We start from the raw sequence: 18,035 nt of genomic DNA on the forward strand, positions 1-18,035 counted from the left end.
TTGTGCATTTGAGAGAAAAGAAACTAACTCCAACGTTATCACATTATTTATTCCATTTATTTTAATACGATAAAATAGATGTAAGTTTTCTGTGTTGCATCTGGTTGTGTGGTTGAAATTTATACTAACTTGGTTATTTTTAGACATTGAGTATAATATTATCATCTTGTCAGTATTCGTATCATTGTGGAAGTCGTTTAGCTTTCAGCGTGTTATTTATATATATATGTATTTTTATCTAATGCGACTCATAACGATGTCGAAATACAAAATAGTCCCAACGTGATCATTAAATGTAAAGTGTGTACACACTGTAGAACATTAATCATAAAATTATTTTGAAACGCGGAAACAATATTTTATCTATTATTATGTCTATTAGTAGAAAAATCGTTATAGTATCTACTGACCTATGCTATTTTTTCTGTTCCTTCAGAAACAAATACTTGAAATATTTTTATATTTTGATTTTCACTCCTCGTAAGTTTTTACTAACATAATAAGTATAAAAATAAAAGTTAACTGTAATTTTTTATTTCTGGGTTTTCAACGCATTTTGATGATCCAAAGAGGAAAATATGGTCGTTTAGTTTTATGTTGAGCCCTTTTATCATCATCATATTAAGTGCAGCTAGGTAGGTAAAAACAGAGATGATTTTCATAATTTACCTGAATGTAAAATGTCACCGATATTCCTAATACTCATATTTTAGGAATGCCTATTTTTATACAGTCATAGAAATTGCCTACTTAAACTTCTTGGTAAGTTTAGTCAAAAATACAGTTATATTTTATATAGTTATATAGTTCATATTTTTAGATGCACTAGGTTTATCAGAATATTTTTATCATTTTTACTTCTTTTTGAGTAAATATTTCGATAGGAAACGTCAATCAATCAGTTTTTATTTCAAATAAGGACTAGACTCAAAATATAAAATATACATAAAACATTAAGTATGAAAATGAGAATTTGATTTATGAAAATACACAAAACTACTAAAAATTTAAACATAAATCATGTATAAAACGTATTTCCTTTACCCGTTTTTCTTAAAAATTATTTAATATCCAAATTTAAATATAATATAGCATTGTTATGGTATTCGTAGGATGAAAATCTAATTAATATATAAGAGATATATTGGTTCTTTTTAATATTTTATAATTTAAATAAAATTTTATCTTATATAAAAAGCTTTTTTTTAATTTTTTTTTTAATTTCATCGCAAAATAAAATTTAAATTCACAAAATAAATAATAGTTGTTAGAATAATCTATTTTGGAGGAATATTTTTATTATTTTTGTTTTTTTTTTGTAAAAAAATGTTCGTCCTTGAGCTTTTGTGTTATATTTTAATTTACAGAGTGGCCCAACACTCACAGACAACTTAAATAACTTTTGATCCAATTAACATTTTTATCTGATTTTTTTTTTTAATAATAGTTATACGTTTGGTCTATAATTATATATGTCAATAATTCATTTAATTAAAAATCATTCATTCCTAATGTTTTCAAAGTATTTATTGACGAATCAAGTTTGATATGATAATTTGATAGGTTTCAACTACAAAATTAAATCATTTTACTTTGTAATTTAATAATTTTTTACTCTATTTGTGTGTGACTATAATATTCCAAATGTTTTGGTAACTTGTTGCTATATAAATAATTTCTAAAAAAATGATTGTTAGTTTCTCCTGAATTAACAATGGATTTTTACAATTATAGTCAAATTTTATAATACGCTCTATTGAGTAGATGTTTTTAACATTTTTTTTATTGTTTTTTAAGTTCTAGTAATTCATTAAAATTACTAGGAAATTATTACTATTATTTCTATTTAAGTTCTATTATATCCATTACGATAAAAATGCAACATTTTTTTGAGCTTTTTTGATAAATTTACTATAAATAGTAATTATAAAATTTTCTGACTGCGTATTAATCTTAACGACACAATATTTTTAATTCTTATAACATTTTTTATTTAATGTTGCCAATTTCAAACTTGCAAATTGAGCTAATAATCATGGTGATAAATTAATTTTTTTTCATTATAAACTCACAAAAATCAACTTTAAAGGATTAAAAAAATAGGTTAAATATGTTATTTTTCTTATTTTTAACATATTAATAATCAAAATCAGTATTAATTTAAAACAATTTTATTTGTTCTTTTTTTATACATAAATACTGATTTTTTAATAATAAGTAATAATATTAAAATTTAGAAGTGATAGAAAAAGTCCAATTGCACATTAAAAAAACATCGCGAAAAGTTGATTTAGAAAAGTATATTTTTGTTTCTGATGAAAGTTCCTTGTAGTGCAGTGTATAAAACTTTGTTATAAGTAACAAAAATTTTTTTATTGAAAAATATTGCATCAAGCCCTTTAAATTATTATACGTGTTTAAAGTAAAGAAATATACAACTACTTTATTATTTTTATAATTTCTTCGTAAAAATTACAATATTAAATTATTGAATATCAATATCATTCTAAATTTAATTACTATAATTATTATTTATTCATATATTATAGTTATAAATCAAATAACTAATCGGGATAAAAATAAGGGAATAAGAGTTGTTGTTGCTTTTGAAATAATCTACCAATTTCTTAAAATTAAACATCATCTACAGATTTGCATCGAAGCGTTTTCCCAACTATGCCACGTTTATAGTGTGCTACAGTTTTTTTTTTTTTTAGTATATGTTTCTGGTCTTATTTGTATATTTTTAATAAAGAGTATAATAATATGCTGCAGTTATACAATTCAAAATTATTTTTACGTTTGTTATGACGAATTTTAAATTCTTAAATCATGTTAATATAAATAGTGTATGTTTTAAATATTAATAGTAAAAATGTTTACTTTGACTGTTTTATTTAAACAATGAAGTTTAATACGTTTTTTTAAATATTTTTTTTCATAATTGACCGATAATAAAAAGAACCTATGTTTTAAAATTAAATATTTTCTACTTTCGAGTTGGTTTATTTAGCGGTCATAAATGAAGAAAAAGTTTTACGGATATTAACAATATATTCTACAAACTAAGGTCATAAATAATCTTAATTACTATTTAAAAATGTAATGTGTTAAGTAAACTGTAATTATATAAGTTAGTCGTTGTTTTTATAGTTAAATTTCATGAGTGGTTATTGAAAGAAATATTAAAACTCAACATTTTATTTTCATAAATTGTTGATAAACGTTTCGTCTGAATGTTGATCTATATTTTAACATCATCGTCAACTAGTCGCAAAGGTGTAGTTCAAATGTCGTAAAAGAGTTAAATAAATAAATAATTTATTCGTTTTATTTTGGAGGGTATAATTTTATTTTATTGCATAGCACTTTATAAATAATCAACGTAAATTAAAATATTTAATCATGCATAAAATAGTCATAAATATATATATATATTCTATTATATAATAAGATGAATAAATATCCTACAGCTTTTTTTTTTAGAACGTTTTATAAAAAATTGACGGTGTTCAGTAAATAATACGTGACTCTAAACATTTAATGATTAACTGAAACTAAAAAAAATTCTATCGTCAGTATAAGAAGTATTTAATTTATTCGTATTAATTATTTTTTAAAAAAGTTCTTTGATTATTTTCAAAAAACATGGTTTTTTACATTTAACATAAAATAATATCGGTCATATAAAATATAAATGAAATTTCTAATAATATTTCTTGCTTTTCACCTCACGACACAGAGTAAAATAAATGAACTAATTGTTGTGGTGCATGTTACTTGTTTTGATAAAAATATATATATAATATTAAGATTGTTAAAATTAGCAATTTATAAAAANGTGCATGTTACTTGTTTTGATAAAAATATATATAATATTAAGATTGTTAAAATTAGCAATTTATAAAAATTAAATTATGATTATGTTATAATTTATAACATATAAGACATACTAATTATATCAAAATATTAAATTTTATTTAATTTGTAGAAATGTATTTAATTTTCTATGAATAATTGAAGTTAATACTTTTGAAAATTACTAAATTATTGATACATTAATTACATATCAACTTAAAATCCGAGTACTAATTAAAGATAACTAAATTCGAATAAAGGGTATAACATATATTTTAAGGCAATATATATTTATGATTTAAAGTTTCTTTTAACTTAATAATTTAATGTGACACAGTACCGTGTTTCACTCAGTTGCACACCTCGTTATCAATCTATATGGAAGTGTATCGAAATCTGAATCATCATTGACATGTGGCCTAGCGGTGAAGTTTGTCTTTGTGGCATCTTAGGTCGCTAAATCTAGTAACATGCTGTCAATCTTAATTACACATGATTATTCCAGTAAATCTTCATCGCCGAGTCAATCCTTTGTGGTAGCGTCGATAAGTGAAATAATTTTTAAAAAGAACTTACAGGAACACAAAATTATATATTCAATTTTAATACGCTAAATAATTTCGAATAGTTAATTTTCATATCAAGTATTATATATCAATTTCCATTCAACGAATTTTGCTAATATTACTGCATTTAATTTTGTGAAATCGAGCAATTCAATTTAAGTACTTATTTCAGTGTAGCTTTTTTATTTACTTTTTAATATAAAACACTATTTTTGTATTCCAAGAAGTAGTTTAAACTAATGGTGTATTTGATAATAAAAAATCGGTCTAAAATGCAGTTATTTCACAACATATCTTGTTATATTAAACACATATTAAACATTCCAAAGGATTTTGTTCATTTGTCAGTGAAACAATCCGTGTAAATGTGATACTTAATATCTTCCAACCCGTTGAATCAATTCTATTCCACTAAAACGTTTTTGTTATTCAACCCTTTTTAGTTTTTCCAACCTACAGTAATGCAGTTGAAATTTTATATCGATTGCTATTATCTTATTGAATTGATTATTATCTTTTTTTTAATGGTTTTTTTATTTTTGTTTAGGACCAAAACATGGTATCTGTTCGAAGATGGTTGTTCGTGTTCGGAGCGTTCTTGGCGTTGTTGGCAGCCGTAAATTGCTGGACGTCCAAGAATCGCTCTGTTCTACAGACCAACACTCAAACACTGGACTTTTTTGCACCGTCTAATACTGGCCGTGGTCAAAGTGCTATTAAACTCGGCGTGCTCAAAAATCGACTAAAAGAACCCGTGCTAATATCTACCACCCAAGTGCCGACTACGACGAGTACGGAACGGTTCCGTCGGCAACCACAGACAGTGCCTAGAATAATGTCCAGACGGCAACATCAAAACCTCACCGTTGGGTTGGTACTACCCTACAAGTCGTTCGACACGCGAATCTATACGAAAGAGTTTTCGGCTGCTATACACGGTTTGCAAAGGATATTTTCTAAATCAAGGAAAATCAACATATTCAAGTCGTATGACATACATCATATTATTGCTATGAAACAATTGACGCCCACCCCAACAGGTAACAATCACTGTTATAAATTAATTTTTATATGATGTTTTCCTATTCTCGCAATAAATGATTGCTACAATTTCGATTATTGGAAGCATTAAAATACAATCCTGGTAACTGTATTTTTAAAAACTTTTTTAAGAAACAACAAAAAAAATGAAATGTTTCTATGAAAACATATTATAAAGTATACCTATATACTTAAGAACTCTAGATTTAAACCTAAACAATTTTTCAATTATATTAAAATTTAATGTAATCGAACAATTTTTCTATAATCGAAAGAAAAACCAGTCAATTTTTTTATTTACTAACAAAAATTTTTCTAAAAACTATAAACTTTAAAAACTGCCAACTTTAATTTTATGGAATTAATTATCTTCAAATAAATACATATTTTGTGAAATTCTCACAAATTAACTAATTACGAAAGAACATTGACACATAGTAAAAAATTATGTCAAATATTTCTTTACTTATTATTTTTCTATTTAAAAATTTAGCAGTCAATCCTGCGACTGACTGACAATAAACATATATTCTTGAATTTTAAAGTTATTTTTAAGACTATCATTTTGTGGTAATGATAACACTGTCAGATATCAATCCGTACATGTTTAAGTATATTTGTTGCCTATTGTGCCACATTCCGACTGTACCTAGTTTTTTTTATAATTTCCTTTTCCATATAATTAATTAATTAATCAATAGTCAAATTTTATAAAAAAAAACATTCAACGTGAACATTTGGTGAATTTTATATGCGAATTAACGAGAATATTGTTGAAAATTTTTGAATGTTTGTTTTGAACTATTCACTTCTAACATCACGACGATGAAGTAATAATGCGATTTTTACGAAGAAAAGAGTTAATGCATTCATTCCTCTTTAGATGTGTCGTAATAGGAATGTATCTAAATCAGTAATTTCCACCATAAAACAAGCCACTTATTATTCGTAAAATTTAGGGTTAAACAGTCCTTTTTGTAAAAATTGTTTGAATAAAAAGAGCATTAAAATTTCAAGAACTTTTGCATCGCTTGTAATTATTTTAAATCGTTTGTATTGTAATATAAAAAGAGTGATAGCCAGTCGTCTAACAGTGTATTGTTATTTATTGTGACTGTCATTTATGCGTTCTTCGAGAAAATCGTAAAATGTTTTTATCGGTTGATAAAAAAATATAAATAAATCCCAATGGACCGGCGTAAATAACACACGGCACAAGTATTTCAGATATTTACATATTCTGTGTAGCTGGCAAAACAACATTCAGTATCACGTTATTGAACTTTACGCACTTCGATTAAGGAATAAAGAAAGTATTGTTATAAAGAGCTGCATTTTTCCTCAATGAATAAAACGAGTGTCTCATTGGTGAAAATGTCAAAACATTTGAATTTCAAATACTCAAATATTTTGACGGCTCTTCAATGCTTAGTTTGCCATACGAGTTTTGTTAAATAGAAAACACCAACATTTTGTTACTGCCAAATACGATTATCATTCAAAAGATACACAACAGTATAAGCCCCTCATTTAATTTCATTTAGCAAGTAGCAAACACATTAAAAAAAGAAGGTAACATTGTAACTCTTGCGTTGTGAATGTTGATGGTATATAGCACTATATGTGTATAAATGTAGACTTGGGAATTTAATTTATAACATGTTGAATTTCACATGTTTTTTCACACTATAATGTTTAAAATATATATTTAGTTGAAATAAGTGCCGTAAAATGGGCCAACTTGGGACAATTAAATATTTTACAGATTATATCACTTAATTTTGGTTAACAAATATTTTGTATTTCTTAACAATAATAGTAAACGTCGTTTTACTAGTGCTGTAGATTGATACGCCTTTAAAAATAGTAGAAACTGTTCAAAGTTTAACCAACGCCCCCAATTGGCCCAATTAACGGTACTCTATAGTCGAATTTTATGCAACATTATATTTAATATTAAAAGTAGAAAAAAAGGAACTGTATAAAATATATTATATTATGCGATTTTTAAATGGCGTATCATATTTCTAGAAATATTTAAAACTGAGACTAAATTTTACATGTCTTTATCGATTTTTTTCATTGCAATTTTAAATTTTATCATAAGTAAAACATATAATGATAAATTTAACTTGAAATTATAGCTACAAAAGTCTCTAATAAATGTATTAATATTTTAATAAATTTAAGACATAAGTACTTAGATACGATTCATTAAAATTATGATAATTTTTTTTCTCTATGTTATTGAATTTCTATAGAAGTTTCTATTATTAAGAATTAAAAGCACTTTTTTTAAAGATGTTAAACATAAACGTTTTATACCTCTTGCAAGAGGAGCAATATTTCAAGTTAACATTAATTTTCATACTCTTTTAAAAATTAAAATATTTTTAATTTAGTTTCCTTACAGTTAATTATTAAACGTGAACTAAAAACAATGTCGTTTTAATAAGAAAATTCAAACGAAAGTGTATTAGTCACTTTAAACGCAATTAATGATTACCAGAGTTTAAAATAGAAAATTATTTTTACTGTTCACACGTTATTACAGACTGTAAATTTAAGAAAATTTAATAATAGTACTTAAATTAGAATTTCAACTTTATCTAAAAGAACTCTGACAAACGGATACTTATAAAATATTTATTAATCAACTAATTTTTAAAAGTAAGCAATTAAAATTTGAATCAATGTTGGTTTTAACTTTAAAACAGACCATTTGATTCAAAATAATAAATTAGGTCACTGTTTTTATTTGCTTTAAAAGGAAAAAATTAAAATTTTTTTGGATAGATCTGTAGATCTTTAAAAGAAGTAGATTATTAGATAAAATATACTCTTTTCATGTTAAAAAAATGGTAAAAATCTCATAATTATTATAATATACATGATATAGAAATACATATTTTTTAATTTATAATTATTTTTGTAAATTATACAAAGCTACTTTCACGGCTGAAAGGTATGTGTTACGAATATAATAACAAAGTAAGATAGCATAAATGTAGGACACTTAAAATATATTATTTAGATAACTTTAAGAAATTGTAATGTATTATTTATAGGAAAATGTTATGGTTTTTCTCAATTAGTTTTCAGTACTAGCGTTTGTAAATATTTAAAAATTATACATTAGACCTTACACTCATTTTTATGTCATATCTGTCCTCTGTTTCTTACCGATAGAAGTACACTTATATATATCCTGTCTGGGTTAAAATAAAATATATTAATAAGTGCAATTACTGTTTTATTTCAAAATTAATCACTTTGCTAAAATGGAATCTGTAAAAAGAATTGGGAACTTAATTTTTGTATTACTGTTGAATCTATTTTAGCTGATAAGCAAACCTATATCAAACCTACTTGTTTTTTACTCTGATTTAGTATTCACTGTAAATTCAGAAGATTGTGTTGATTACACTAACTAAGTAAAGTCATATGATAGTGTTGATTATTTAATCTTAATTCAAAAGTTAAAATATAAAGGCTTTGGTGAGCCTATGCTTTCATAATTTCTTAAAGAAAGAAAATTTGTAAATTTACTTCCAAATATAGATATAGAAAAAAAATATATAAATAAATAAATATTATATATTATACATTTAGATGCGTCTTCTGGCGTTTCTCAAAGAGGAAATTTGTTTCTTTTTTTTATTTATTTTATTTCTGATTGTTGTAATTCCTGTTTCGGTTTTAATAATTATTATTTGTTTAAAAATGATCTTAAATTATATATGTAAATTGTACTTCATCATGATCGAATTAAGGTTCAAGCAAATTTTGATAAGTTTAGAATATTAAATAAAATAGGTATAAATGCCACTAAGTGTTTATAAAGAACTTTTACTAGGAAAAAATTAACTTTGTACATGATAGTTATATAATAGATAGTTTTAACTTAGAAATGATTATAATATTAATGACTTAGAAGTTTATTTATCTAGTGATTTATCTTTTACGTAACTAATTGGTGTAATAAAGTTTCACGTACCGTTGGTTTATGAGGCATAATTGTAATAAATTTAATAATATATATAAAGTCTGAATGTATTATTTTTTGTTATAATGAGATCTACAATAGAATACGTATCAATTTCGTGGTCTCTATTTTAAAGTGGCGAAATAATTAATAGTCCATTTAAAAATTAAAAAAATTTATATGATGTGTTATAAACTAAATATACCTTATTAATTAAACGATAACTTACTTAATAATTTGGATATTAGTACTCCATTAACGAGAAGAATAATATAATGATGTTACTTGGATTTATAAGCTATTAAATATAATATAAAAGATTGTCCTGGGTGTTTTAAACAAAAATAATTATTATGTTCTTTCTATAAATTTGAGATGACCCTAAAATGGTACTTATAATTTTTATTAGTAATAAACTTAGTACGGCGCCATTAAATATATGTTTAACACTTTTTATTATGTTAGTAGTTCTATTATCTAGGCCATGATAAAAGTAAATGTCAAGTCAGAATTACACCTTAATTTTGTTGTGCGGGTTCGGACTTTTCCGATGTAATTAAAAAAAAGGATTGCTATATAGAGTGATTTTTTTATCATAACCCACTCAATTACTTACAGAATAAATATATTTAAACATTTTTTTTTTGGTTATCTTTAGTTACACATTATTCTTGAATTATTAACTATGTAATACTTTTTAAGTTCATCCCTAATGCCTTATAAGGGGGTCAACTTTGTTTTTTTAAATGGAAACATATATTTTGAATTTAATAAAATGTTAGAGTGTTTAAATTAATAATAAATGACATTTGAATTTTTAGTATAACATTATTTGTTTATTATATATAAACATTTAAAGTTTCAAATTTTTGAGTTAATATACATGTATAATAAACGAGGAATTACAAATACAGGAGCTAATTGGTTTTTTATGACATCAACATTCGCAGGTACACAGTATTGTTATTATCAATGGTAGTAAGGCACATTGTTATGAGTTCATAAATACACTAACTGACTATATAAAAAGTATATCTATTGATATACTGACTGTGACAGCGATGTCATAAAAACCAATTAGCTACTTGTATTTGTAATTCCTCGTGTATTATATATGTATATTAACTCAAAAATTTGAAACTTTAAATGTTTATATCTAATAAACAAATAATGTTATACTAATGTCATTTATTATTAATTTAAACACTCTAACATTTTATTCAATTCATAATATATGTTTCCATTTAAAAAAACAAAGTTGACCCCCTTATAAGGCATTAGGGATGAACTTAAAAAGTATTACATAGTTAATAATTCAAGAATAATGTGTAACTAAAGATAACCAAAAAAAAAATGTTTAAATATATTTATTCTGTAAGTAATTGAGTGGGTTATGATAAAAAAATCACCCTTTATATAGTAGTAGTCGAAATTATAAGACACCCCTAATTGTTAATTTCACGCATTTAGATTTTGGGCTTGTACGTAATCATAGACGTTTAAATCATCAAGTAAATGCATGAAACTTTTTTTCTTTATATAACGTGTTCATAAACTTTAAAAAAAAAACAGCTTATTTTGCATTAGTTCCATTTACAACTTAATTTTTATTTAAATTTTCATTAAAAGGGTTATTTTTGCAAATACAGCAAATTTTAGTCATTAAATTATTTTAAAGACTTTCTATAAAATTTTTGCTAACATCCTACTATGTAATTTTTTTTCTACATGTCATTTGGATAATTAAGTTTAATGAAAAAATTTTTCAAGTCTATCTAGTTAAAAATATTCAAACTACAGGCAAATAATGAGAATTTTTAAGCAACTTAAAACGAGCTACCTTTTTTTAGTAATTTACTGTCAAATAAGTTCATTTTTTCAGAATGCTATGTAAAAATCACCTGAAAACGTATATTTCATATTATTTCAACTAATTTATTTAGAAACGTAACATAGATATGTATAAACATACAAAATAAAATAAAACATTATATTTTTTTACAAATTTATAACATTGATAATATTTAGAAACAAAACGTCTTTTTTTTATTTAATAAAGAGAAGAGTTGGAACGAAGATTCATCACTGAATAGTATCAAATTCCACTTTTCANTAAAACGACATATTTTTTATTATAATTAACATGAAATAATTTTAGGGATTTATTTAACAGTTTATAAGTTCAATTTTTCAGTATTTAGTTGTCTCTCCTTTGGCTTCACAGAAAGCTTCTTACCATAGATTCTACAAGTTTCCCACAGTAAATTTGACTTAAATTTTGCCAAGCAAAAGCTATTTCTTTTTTAACTTAATGCGATTGTGCACATGTTTATCTTTGATCATTCTCTCAATTTTATCCCAAGCATTTTATATTATGTTGAGGTCTGGGGAACGGAATTTAGTTTTCTTGGATGTGTGACATGAAGCTTTATCTTGCTGGTAATACCAAATTGTGCGTCTTCCGAAAATTTTTTGTTTTTTTGAAACCATATTCTCTATAATATGACTGTATTTGTCACTATTTACTGTACCTTGCACAAAATGCAATTCCCAGTTCCCTTTCCTGACAAGCAATCCCATACTATTATAGAACCACCGTCTTTCTGCACTTTTACGACAAGACAATTATTCTCACTACTCGTGCGTCTCACTCGTTTTGGTCCATTAGAGAAGAGTTGGAACGAAGATTCATCACTGAATAGTATCAAATTCCACTTTTCAACGATCATGGAAATTTACTTTTGTACCATTCTTACCTACCTTTTCGATTTTTGGCCGCCAGAAGGGGCTTGCGAGCCGCGACGGCAGATTTTAAGTTCTTTTCAAGTAAATGTCAATTTAATGTCTCTCGAGAAACTTGTACATTTAATTCTTGATTCAGTTGATTTTTTATACTATTCGCAGTTATAGAACGATATTTTTTGCTTTTTGAATAATAATTCTATCAGTCCGATTACGTGTTGTTCGCGGTCTACCAGCTCCACTTCGAGTTTTTATTGTGTTTCTATTTTAATAAGTATTTTCGAGCACATGATCTACTCACTTTTGATATTCTGGATATATTTTTTTTGCTTTAAGTAAGCCAACTATTTGCCACTTTATAGATTCTAATACAGGTTTTCTACCCATTATTGCTAATGTAAATGGATACTATTGCAAAGAATAGTTATTCCTCGATAAAGTTTTAGTATTTATTACAAAAGGTTAACAAAGGGTTGGGTTTAACCCTTTAATAACAAAAGGATTTCAAAATTTCCAATATTGTAAATTTGTAAAAAAATGTTTTATTTTATTTTGTAAGTTTCTAAATAAATTAGTTGAAAAAACATGAAATAAATGTTTTCATTTACCTTTAATTACTTGTTATTCTTGAATGTTTAGTTATGTAATACTTTTTAAGTTCATCCTTATACCTTGTAAGAATGTCATCTTTATTTTTTCAAATAGAATCACATTTTCAATTTAATAAAATGTTTGAAGTTTTATTTTAATAGTAAATGGCATTTAAATGTTTAACAAAAATTCAAGTACATTATCATATGATACTTACATAATATAAAACTCTGATTTGTGTTATTTAACAATTAAAACAAAAACTTTTATTTTATTTTGCAACTATTGGAGCCGTAGGCTACTTATATTTCAACATTATGTGTATTATTCATTATCAACACTAATCATTTGAACAGGTTTTAAGTAGCTGACTACTTACCTGGACACTAACTTCATATTGTTTGTGCTTTTGTGTATGAGTGTAACTACTCGGACGACAATTGAGGAATAAAGGTGTACATATTTGCTAGTTATTGCAAAGTCAAATTAAATTATAGTCAAATAAAATTATAGTCAAATTATAGTCAAATAAAAATATTTTAAGGCTAATTTTCTCAATAAATAAGATTAACAAATGATAATTTAATCTCTAATGTTAGGGATTGCTCANATGAAATAAAAATATTTTAAGGCTAATTTTCTCAATAAATAAGATTAACAAATGATAATTTAATCTCTAATGTTAGGGATTGCTCAAATAATAACAACAAAAAATATCAAACTATAAATTTAAATGTACAATAGACGAAATATCCTGACTTTGGTCCAACTGATATTATTTTAAGCTTCGATGCGAAGCTGAGAATTAATTTTACTATGACGCGTTTTTTTTTTATTTATTTATTATTTTTTTTTTGGGTCTGTTACCACTTATTCTCAGCTCTTACTCAACCAATTTCTTTCAACAATACGTCAAAAGATCACAAATCATATCTAGTCGAAGACATCACCCTCAAAAATTGAAAAAATTTCCCTCATTCCCCGTAAATGGGGGAAATATCCAAAAAAATTACAAATTTAAAAATCGCTAATTTTCGTAACTTTTTCAATTTTTTTTACTTAAAACTGCCATAAATTTGTTTTTTTTATAGATGCTTGATGTCTTTACCTATTATATGGTATATTTTTTTATAAATCTGACCCTTTACCTGCTTACAGGGGGATTTAAAATGACAACTTTTTCACAAAAAATTGACTTTTTCAACTTAACTTTTTAAAGTGTTCTGGAAATACTGACACTTTTATATATATCTTAACTTAAAGGTAATGTAATATACTTTATTATGGAAAATAAAAATTTCGGACTTTATTTTGTCTTCACGGTGAAAAAGGCTACCGTATGCTATTTTTGTGTTAAAATTCTAGATCTTATACATTAAATTTTTAACTTTATAATGCTATTACTTTTTTTAGATAAGTACTATTTATATTTATATATTATTAATATATATTAGGGTGGTCCTTAATGCGGAATTTTTTTTCTTCAAAATTTGATCGGGCTACCCCCGGAATTTGTTCAAATCTATAAATAAATAATTTGTGTCAAATTTCATTAATTTTGGTCAATCCTAAGCCGTGCCTCAAGAGGGTTGAAAATTTAATCATGAGGGTAGTTTTTCAATAATTGTAGTTTATCTCAAAATTTATGATTATTACATAAAAGTTTATAAGAAAAAAATTGTAGATATGAATATTTTACATAAAAAAGTCATAAGTCAAATATTTACTTCGCAAAAGTTAAAAGTTCAACCAAATATATGTTTAAGAGTAAAATTCTGAAATGTTCACAATTTTAATATATACGATGAAGCGTTTGCGTTATAAAAAAATGCTTGAGTAAAAGTTGTTTTAAATTAAATATTTCATATTTTTTGTAAAAAAAACAGTTATGCATTTTTTAATTTATAAGTATAAGTTAAACTTAAACTTAAATAATAAGTTTCGTTCTAATATAATTGTAAAAAGACAATGAATCTTTTTAATATTTTAAATAATTATAAATTAACGATAATTAATATTACTATTTATATTTTCAATTAAATTTTGAAGGATAAAAAATTATAAATAACAGTTAATATAGTTATAAGTAAATGTAACAACACGAAAAACGGTGATTTTTTCACAAAAATAATAATTTTCTTTTAACTTCGACTGAATAAAATAGATAATAAACAATTGTTTTATTTACCTGTGTTAGTGGCTGTAGTATTAAAACACATAGCTTTTACGTGGTTTATTAAACGCCAATCGACAAACGTTTGATAAATAGCATCAGCTTGTGATTTAGAAGTTCCGTTTAACATCTTTGGTACTGCTAATAGTTGGTCATTTCCATTATTTGAAATAATTATAGGTAGTTTATCAACTATTTGTTTACTACATAAATCAGGTAATCATTTGCCGTCCCAATGTAAAACTAAGGCATTGAGATTAGTCACAGAAAATTTGTCGCGAATTTCTGTAGCTAAATTCCAACGTATTTTTTCACCATGTCGTTTAATTGATGACCTATTAACTATGATACCATTGACATCATGCCCTAATGATTCAGCCACTGCAATTATAATGTGCACTGTGTCTCGGTCGCTTATTTTGCACCTATCTAATGCTGAAGATAACTTTACAGTCATTATGTCTATTGTACCTCTTTGTTTTATGGAGCTTGATATTGGCAAAACATTAGTTTTATTAGACGGACCCGGTGAAAAATTAATATCTTCTAAATTTAATATTTGATCTTTAGTTTTTTTAACATTGCCATCAAACAAATTACTGAAGTCATCATTGTTTACAACTATAAAACAATATAAATTAATGAATATAATGATGTATAAATCGTTGTAGATAATTTATAGATCGTAATATTTTAATCTAACTCGCAATCATCAGGTAAACTTTCTTCTGTGTCGTCGCTTGTAGAACAGAATTCCACAGTTTTAGCTAAAATTGCATATGACTGAACAATACTATACTATTCATTGTTTATTTATAACTCAAAATACTTACTAGTTAATTTGAATTCATCTTCATTAAGTTTTCTTTTTTTCTCAAATTCTTTTAATTTTTTAAATTGCTTAAATTCTTTTTTTTGGTAAGTTACATTAACGCCAATAAGTGATCCTGGACAACCTTTTTGTTTTTGACTTATTAAAAACTGCTTGTCTACATCAATAGTCATCATGTTTAATGCATCTTCATGAGCAATATCAAATATCTCATCAGAACATTGTACAAATTTATTTTCTTTATCTATCTGAGTATTTGTACGGCGACTTGAATTTTTTTGCAAATTACGCCATGTATTGTACAATTCCTCTAATTTTGGTAAACAATTACGAACTTCTTTAGTAGGTATTCGAGCTTTTTGCCAGAATATCAATGTTTCATCGATCACTAAACGCGCACTATCACGAACACTCAAATTAACTTCTCGAATATTAAAAAATAATACCGATAAAACTTGTTTATTTGATGGTAATTTACATCCAACGAGTTGATGTGAACTATTACCAATTAAATAAATACTTATTCGTAAATTTCTTTTAGTCTCCATTAAATAAAAAAGTAATAATTGAGTTTAAAAAATCATAAAATACACAGACTACAGATTATCTCGATGAAACCTCAATGTTAAACGTTAACGTTTATTATTGATGTAAAGATATGAACTAAAATGCTGTAGTTTATGATATCGCATGTAATCAACACAGTTAATAATAATAGGTATTTTTAAGTAGGTAATGTCCAATCTGACCATACTATTTCGATAATATTTATACCTTGTAGAAATCAACAAACAAAAATAATCTATTAGTTTGTCAATGTAAACGTATGATACTATAATAATAAACTCTAGAAATGAATTTTTGTTATTTTGTGATAGAATGAGCCGTTTTATGGAAAAAGTACTAAAGAAAAATATTATTGAAAATTTAATTCAAAAAATATTTTATCATAAGATATATTTTCCTATCGTTAATACTTTAGTATATAATCGCAAAATTAAATACGCCCATTCTTTTCATTTTGTTACCAAATTTCATTAAGTATTGATTATTACTTTATAATAAAGATCGTTAAATTAAATAATATATCTATATATATTTAATTTTTTATTACTTTTTAGATTTCTTTTCTACGTTAATTATGATGTAGTATAATATAATAAACAAAATATTATTTGTATAATATAAAAATATAAAAATAAAAACATAATTGTTCTTATTAAATATATTTTAGCAAAATGTTATCTTATCGCTATTTATTTAAATAATTACAAATTTCAAATAAGTACAAAAATATATTAAAAAATTAAATTGAATCGCATAATTGAAAAAGAACAATTAAAAATATTTATAGAAAAAAAAATCTTTAAATAAAAAAAATATATGCATCGTGTAATCATTAAGCAATTAATGACAAAAATATTCAGAAGATCTTAAATAAAAAAAAAAATTCAAAAAAACAATTTTTATGATTAGAACAACATAAAAAATATAATAGAAAAAATAATGTACAAAATGAATGATAGAAACGAAACTATTCATTAAATTGAAAATTCTTGAACGAAAGTCCACAAAATTATTACCAACTTGAAAGTTGTTTATAATACAACACTGTTGATTTTTCAACAATTATAAGTCATCCGCAGAGTATAGTTCAATAAAAATTTGTTTAAATTAAATCTATAGTCTCTGCGGCAAANAGTTTAAATTAAATCTATAGTATCTGCGGCAAAAAATGTAAGAGTTATAAGGTAAATTGCTTGGTCATGATTTATCAAAATTAAATGTTTAGATGAGTTCATCAATTGAATCTAGATCTTTTTGATCGTTTTTTCTTAGAAACTTTCTTTGTAGAGCTATTCGTGGATAACTTTTTATTTTTTGTAGGATTATCAGTTGGTGTATCAAAATTATTTATGCCATCAACATTGTTAGATAGTCCTATGTTATTTACTAATTTTTCTAGTTCGATTGTATTAATTGTTTTATTAAACACATAGGAGTCTATAATTTCTTGCGGAATTCTTTTGAGCAACACAAAAGGATCTATAAATACCAAAATTATAAATTAATTTTTTGATAACAATTTTATACAAAATAAATCATTTTTATATTAAAAAGTAATTATATTATTATAAAATGACGAAATCTTTTTTATAAACACCATTGGAACTTTAAAAAAGAATATATAAAAATAAATATTACTATGATAATTTCATAAGAATTCGTATGTTATTTTCAAAACAA

The 18,035-nt window shown here is 24.5% G+C and overlaps 1 protein-coding gene across 1 annotated transcript in view; it reads left to right on the forward strand.

Annotated features, from left to right (window-relative positions):
- Positions 1-579: 579 nt before the first annotated feature.
- The window catches only part of LOC126894128 (glutamate receptor ionotropic, NMDA 2B), a 107,311-nt gene continuing 89,855 nt past the window's right edge, over positions 580-18,035 (forward strand). Inside the window, exons 1-3 of the mRNA XM_050664889.1 lie at positions 580-635; positions 714-762; positions 4,972-5,464. Coding sequence (XP_050520846.1) covers positions 595-635; positions 714-762; positions 4,972-5,464 — 583 coding nt within the window. The 5' untranslated portion in view covers positions 580-594. The remainder of the gene's footprint in view (positions 636-713; positions 763-4,971; positions 5,465-18,035) is intronic.

Source organism: Daktulosphaira vitifoliae, unplaced genomic scaffold (genome assembly GCF_025091365.1).
Source record: "Daktulosphaira vitifoliae isolate Bord-2020 unplaced genomic scaffold, ASM2509136v1 Scaffold_1, whole genome shotgun sequence".
NCBI lineage: Eukaryota > Metazoa > Arthropoda > Insecta > Hemiptera > Phylloxeridae > Daktulosphaira > Daktulosphaira vitifoliae.